Source organism: Medicago sativa, chromosome 7 (genome assembly GCF_051527215.1).
Source record: "Medicago sativa cultivar Bolivia chromosome 7, Bolivia_mono, whole genome shotgun sequence".
Lineage (NCBI taxonomy): Eukaryota > Viridiplantae > Streptophyta > Magnoliopsida > Fabales > Fabaceae > Medicago > Medicago sativa.
The window spans coordinates 68079745-68087061 of record NC_140755.1 but is presented as its reverse complement, the minus strand read 5'-3'; the positions used below and the strand labels follow the sequence as shown (position 1 = coordinate 68087061).

General features: G+C 32.3%; 1 protein-coding gene across 1 annotated transcript; it reads left to right on the top strand.

Annotated features, from left to right (window-relative positions):
* Window positions 1-4876: 4876 nt before the first annotated feature.
* Window positions 4877-7022, top strand: LOC146907967 (uncharacterized). Its single transcript, XM_085729200.1, has 2 exons — window positions 4877-5608; window positions 6456-7022. Exons 1-2 carry the CDS (start codon window positions 4877-4879, stop codon window positions 7020-7022), a joined length of 1299 nt encoding a protein of 432 aa, XP_085585326.1.
* Window positions 7023-7317: the final 295 nt, after the last annotated feature.

Sequence of the window (7317 nt, the reverse complement as noted above, 5' to 3'; positions counted from 1 at the left end):
GTGTGTGGAATGCACTGTGTGAGCTCTCTATTTATAGAAAAATTTCACAACTAATAAGTGAGAAACTTTGGGAACAAGTAATACATTACTTTGTCATTAAGTAATTCACATATTAGATCTAGTACAAAAATATCTCAATTGAGTACCAAAATATATTATATTTAGTACAAAAATATTTTAGCAAAACTTGGGGACTAAGAAAGCACTTTCTAATAATGATTAAATTAATTATTTAATTTATCATTTCCAAATAATAAAATATATATCAATATATATTTTTCTCTAGTGCTTATGTACCCCCATTAATTAGAGGTACACCCTCACTATATAAACACTACTAATGTGTGTGTTCCATCCGATGTGGGACTTCCACTTTTTTCAATTCACACAACACTAGTTCTACCCAACATGGGAATTTGTGTTTATAGTCTTTTTACTCAATTTTCACACATGTTCCAACAGAAAATTTGGTATGATTGAATGATTTTGATGCGTCAATACTCTTCTTTGTATCTGCGTCAAATAGATATGTGGTTCTGCCATTGAAATCCATTGAAGGAGGAATTCTTGTCACAATTAAATTCTTCACCTGGACATATTCATCTGTGACAGAATGTACTTTGACTAGTTCTTTAATGTATTCTTCTATTGTGGCGACAAAACTATCAGCAATATTCATGTTAGGTAAATGACCCTTAGTTACATTCATACCAAGCGACTTCCAATTACCGACACTCAAATTAACTGACTTACCGCTAGCAGTACCGACACCAGGTGGCTTATCACTAGCAATATTAACATCAGGTGGCTTATTTTTATCGACTTTAACATTAAGATATCTTTTAATATACGTTATTAAAACATAATATTTAGCAATATCTTTAACCGTTTTACACGAGTTACCTGCCATTCTGGAATCATGTCTCAAAAGGTTGGTCAAGGAGTAATTTTTGTTGTAACAAAACGGACAATGATATATCGAATCAGAGATTTTAAACTTGTAGTAATCATTTTTCAGTTTTTTGTAATATTTACGCTCATAGTATTCTAAATCAGATTCACGGGTATGTTCTGATTTTCTGTACGTATCAGTATCCTCCACCTCTGAAAAATCTGAGTCCTCAATAGTTTGATTGTTTCTACCACGTGGAACCCTAATTGGTCCACATCCCTTGTTCTATATTTTGTTGTTGTTGTTGTTGGTGGTGGTGGTGGTGGTGTTGTTGTTGATGTCGTCATAGTTGTTGTTGTTGTTGTCCTTCTGAGTTGTTAAAGCCGCGATTAAAGCCGCTATTTTCATCACCGGTTGATCTCTCATGGCTGATCATGTTAGGAAAAGAACAGGAGAAATCGGCTCTGATACCAACTGACGTAGTCGCAAGCGTAAACTAGCAATCGCTAAACCTGGATTGAAAAGAAACAAGTTTGCTAGTGACAAACTTGTGAAAATAGGGTTTTAGAATCCACCAGAAATTGAGAAAACTCTTTAAAATAATATTGAATGAATAAAAGTTGCCTCTTAGGCTACAATTGTTAAGCTTAAATAGGAAATAACAAAACCTTAATGAGCCAAAAATAACAAACTGAAACAAAAACAGAAAATTACTAAATTTAGGCTAAAAAAGATTACTAAAAAAAATATTATGAAAACCCTCCTACATATTTAATCAGGTGCTCCTTGAAGGTGCAGGTGGTTTAGATTGCCTATATAAGTTCAAGCCTTTCAACTTTCAAACTTTTGTTTCCTACTGGTTCTACTAATCTTGCTACTCTTCATGCTTTGCATAATTTTGCTACTACTACAAAGTCCATGTAATAGTCAGTAGTACCTCATCTTTGATCTTAGCCAACACACTCTTACAACTGGAAACTTTAGACTAGGTCATCCTCATCCTCAAACTGTAAAATCCATTTTGAATTTGGGTGTAAAATTCCTTTGCTAAGTGACCAAAACTTAGAAAGTTGCACATCTTGCTGTCTAGGAAAATCACATAAATTACATGCACTTTCCTCTTCTGGCAATAATTAATTATTACATTATTTTTGTGGACATGAAAAGTAATGTGAAAAACTTAAATATCACAGGATGTCGTGTAACGTTTATGTTATGTCAAAAACAATTGTGATCAACGAAACCATTATATTGAATGGAGCAAATGGACTGTTGCTCCGTTAGAGTTTTCCTTACAATATGTTTATGTGAAAGCCATCAAAGGCCAATCAATAGTTGTTTTCTTGGCTGACCACCCCGGTGTGGATACGAAAATGATAACATATGTGCCAATAAGACCTTGACGCCTCTATTTCGATGTTTTTAAATATCAAGGTTGCGAGTGTATGTCTAGACTCAAGATTTGTTTTGATTGACGTGAAAAATAGGATAGTTTAGATATGTTGTAAATATGTGTCCCTCAATAATCTACTTATGCCAAAAACATTTTAGAATCAAAACAAATTCATATAATCATGCATCATTTTTAAATGCATTCTCTGAAAAACTACATTTTTATTATTTGTATTATGTAATTCGGCTTACCTATTCATGCATACGATTGAAGTTGACGGTGAAATTCTAGACAAATTGAAAGATGAGAAAATGCAGTATGAACGGTGAAATTTTATAGCTGTATTTTTCTCTATGCTCGACTAATTCTAGGTTTTGCAGTTGAAGGTAAATCTCAGGATATAAGTCAACTTGTGTGAAAAAGAAAATGCAAAGTCCAATGCAAAGGTTGTACTACTATGATTCCAGTTCAACACAAAATATTTTAATCATATGCATTATGACTTCGTTGTGATTTTGTTTTGTTTGTGGCAATGTCATTTAATTACAATATCGTCAAGACTCAAAACTATAAGTCAATTTAGTTTGTGTAAAAAGAAAGCAAAGTCGATATGATTCTTTTTTTGATCAAGTCGATTTAATTTCATACCACAAGTATCCAAAAGTAAATTAATCTGAAACACAGAAGGGTGTATAAGTATCCACTACTTTATCATTTATTTTCTATTTACCAACTATAAGCTAGTTTATAAGTCATATGTTATAGAGTTGATGACTTATCTTATAGCTGGTAGCAGATAAGCTAGACGACTAAATTTGAAGTGTTTGATAAAATTAACAGTTGACACATTGCTTATAAATATGAAATGACATAAAAAAAGTATATTTAATTGATATTTATTTTTTAATTAAGATTTTCGAAAAAAGAAAAGGATAAAACTAGTTTTGGAAAAGTCTAAAGCAATACTTTCTACAATGTTTAATCTATGTAAAGTAATATGTGGGACACATAAAGGTTGATTCCTTAATCGAATTTTCTCCATATCTAAGAGTTACGGATCGAACTCCTGACCATTTGTGTAAGGGTTTAAATCCCTTACAACTTGAACTATCCATTATTGTTTATAAAATTCAAGATTTAATTGTATGTGAACTGGTTGTAAGATATAAATCCCTTACAACTTGAACTATCCATTATTGTTTATAAAATTCAAGATTTAATTGTATGTGAACTGGTTGTAAGATATTTATGATTATTTTTGACGTGCAAGAAGTTGACTTGCAAGAAGTAGAAATTGAATACATGTATTAATTTATTGTATACATGTGAACTGGTGGTAAGATGTTCTCCTTCTTTCCTTGGTTACAACATGGAGGTTTGATATTTATACAATGTGAATGACGCACAAGAAAAAAGTTTAAACTTTAAACTAAACCATTAAATTAATTACCTAAATCCTTATAATTTCGTATTGCTAAAAAAAAATCATGTTGATAACTGTTATTTTATCATAAACTTATATCTTATTTTTATAAGTTTATAGCATTTTTGACCATAATCACCCTTATTTGGTAGATAAAGAAAAGTGAATGACGCACAAGAAAGAAGTTTAAACTTTAAACTAAACCATTAAATTAATTACCTAAATCCTTATAATTTCGTATTACTAAAAAAAAAAATCATGTTGATAACTGTTATTTTATCATAAACTTATATCTTATTTTTATAAGTTTATAGCATTTTTGACCATAATCACCCTTATTTGGTAGATAAAGAAAAGTGAATGACGCACAAGAAAGAAGTTTAAACTTTAAACTAAACCATTAAATTAATTACCTAAATCCTTATAATTTCGTATTACTAAAAAAAAAATCATGTTGATAACTGTTATTTTATCATAAACTTATATCTTATTTTTATAAGTTTATAGCATTTTTGACCATAATCACCCTTATTTGGTAGATAAAGAAAAGTGATGACGGCTAGGGTTTGAGAAAGAGGAGAAAAGAGAAGAAAATTATGATCTTCTATTTTTGAACAACATATTTAACCACCATTTGTTCTAAATTCATTTAACTTTCTGCCATTTATTTATTTATTTATTTATATATTTATTTTTATACTAACATTGGGGCAGAGGGTGTCAAGTGTACATATATTCTTGAAGCTTTTTTCAATATTGTTCTAAGATGAGAATACTTTCGATCTTTGCCTGCTTTCCAGATTTTTCCTCATGGGTTTGTTTGAATGTCCAATTTGATCCCTCGTAGGTATATTTTTAGAATGGATAACTACCACATAAGCAAAAAATTTCTTGTTACCGGTATACCTTGAGGAAGATGACTACCACATATTCAAGTTTTTATTTAAAATATGATACAAATCCAATCATTTAATAAAATATAATTTTATTAACATTTAATTATTTTAAAATGAATTTCAATTTTAAATTATATGGTACCCAACAAACCTATTATTGGGTACGAAATAATTCTCCTTCAAATTTGCATTTATAAATGGCCATAATCATTTGGTCTTCACTAACAAGCCAGCAACTCTTTGATATACCAAAAATAGTAGAATTACACTCCATGGCCAATCAAACAAGGAAAACTGAGTGGCTAAACTCTATCAACACATTGATAGAATCTGTAGACTATGATTATGTTCAATCATGTAGTATTTCGGTGGTTCCAGAAGGACTTAAAAAATGGAATGTGGATGCATACATTCCAAGGAAGGTGTCGATCGGACCACGATTTAAGGGGTGGAGAGAAGACCTTCTGCTCATAGAAGAAGTCAAATTACGCTGCATGTTGTCTCTTATTCATAGAGGAGCAGGTGCAGCACGTGAAAACTTGAAGAAATGCAGTGAAGCAGTTTGGGAATTAGATGAAAAGGTTCGTGCAAGTTATGTGACCTCGCTAAAATTCGAACAACAGGAACTCGCTAAAATTATGTTATTGGATGGGTGTTTTCTGTTAGAGCTTCTCATATCAAAGTCAGAGGGATCAGAGGGATTAAATTCTAAACTTCATAGCCGTTTAAAGCCATCTGGTCCGGCAGCTGAAGTCCTTAAAGACGAGGATGTTTTGTCTGATCTAATGTTGTTGGAGAACCAGATCCCAATTCTGGTTCTTCATGAGTTGTTTCAAACACTTTTTCCAAATGTGCTCGAACTTGATAGGGCAAAGCAAATGCAGATTATGGAAGATGCATCTACCTCTCGTCAAGAGAAACATAAGAGGATAGAGAAGTTGAAGAAGGAAACGAGGGCAAATAAAATTAACGATCTTGCCCTCACTGTCTTAGGATATTCTGTTGTAATTATTGGATATTTCAAAAGTATTTTAATTCAAGAGTTATTGTTATCAATAATGAGTTTTTGCTCAATTTTATTGTGGCTGACCGTTTCATTATATGCTTTTATGAAAGAATATTTTATTTAACAATTCTTCAAAAGGAAATTGTATATATGTGCTTCATACTGAGTCAAACACAATTTATAACGTGTTCCTATTTATTAGCCAATTTTAAGGCATTATTTTTCTAAACCCAACAGTTACAGTTTGCCTACAAAACAATTTTGACTCACGTACTAAATGAGTTACACGTTTTTGACTTGGTTTTGTGCAGTATAAATACAAAACAATTATCTCCTTTAATAGGCTAATTAGTTAGTAGTTCAACGTTTTCTTTTTACATAGAAACAGCCCCTCTTTACTTTTTATGCTTCAAGCTTCACATGAAAAGATTTTTATAAGTCTGATACACAACTTATGTTTTCTAATCAAAAATATTGAGTTTTTGGGTTAAATCTCCTGATATCTTTGAGATAAATTTGAGCTGTTCTGTCACCTCCGCTTATGATTCATAACGGGGAAGAACTGTTGTATCCTGGGAGGATATGCGCTTATGAGGCGGATAAAATCCTCAAGGACAGTGACTATGTCACGCCTCAGGTTACGTAAGAGTGTGTTGTTTTGCAGGTTTCTTCTAATTTGATTTGTGAAGATTTTGATGGAGCTGTGTCGGCAACCAAATTCGATAAGTTCCTTTACTTTATTTCTCTTTATTAGTGGTCTTAATTATTTGTTATCATATTTCTGTTAATTTCTTCTTATACATGATAATTCCACATCTAAATATACAACATATTCTTCTCTTCAGTTACCGTGTCTCGATGCCCCTCACATTCTTGATCTTGTCCACTTCTTTGTTAACACGAGGACAGGTGAGAGAGAAACCGAAGGAGATGGAAATAATCATGTACTTATTGAAGATGGCATTGTGAATACTGAGTCTAAGAAACTAAAGTTAAAGAGTTGTGCTTTGAGTCTCCAGGCTGCAGGGGTAAGTTTCAAAGTTATTGAAGATGGCATTCTTGAAGGGATTTCTTGCTTCGATTTGATGAGGAAATATTTTCGTGGTGTACTCGTAAGGCTTTGTAATATCATATTCAATACTGAGCAAGTGGATGTTGCAGTAAGGGAAGTGAAAGGTTTGGACTTCAATTTTAGGTTCGAAATGGGGAAACTCAAAATTGCACAGTTGCATATCACAGAAACAACGAAAGCAAAGTGGCGCAATGTCATTGTTTGGGAGCATCATAAAAAGAACGGGAATAGTTCTTCCTCTTCAACCCAGAGCCTCACTAGTCCCATCGGCAAATTTACTTCGTCTGCGTTGATTTTCCATGGGTTAATTTGTTGCTCGGCTGATGTAAATTTTCTTTAGGAAAAGAAAATCATTGTGGATCATACGAAGATGAGTAACGGGGAGTTGAAAGAGTTTTTTCATAACATGTCGTTTGGAGTTGATCCTGGGATAGTTGATTCCAGTTATGTTCAACTGGTTGAAAACTTGAACAACTACTCTGATGCGTTTTTCATATTAAGGATCTTGAAATTATTGTAGCATTTTTCCATGTGTTGTCTAGAACGGCTTATCAAATTTTTGAAAGAAGATTACAACTTTGTTGCTGCTGTGCTTGCTCTACTTAGTGTTGTGCAGACTGTTTATGCACTCCTAG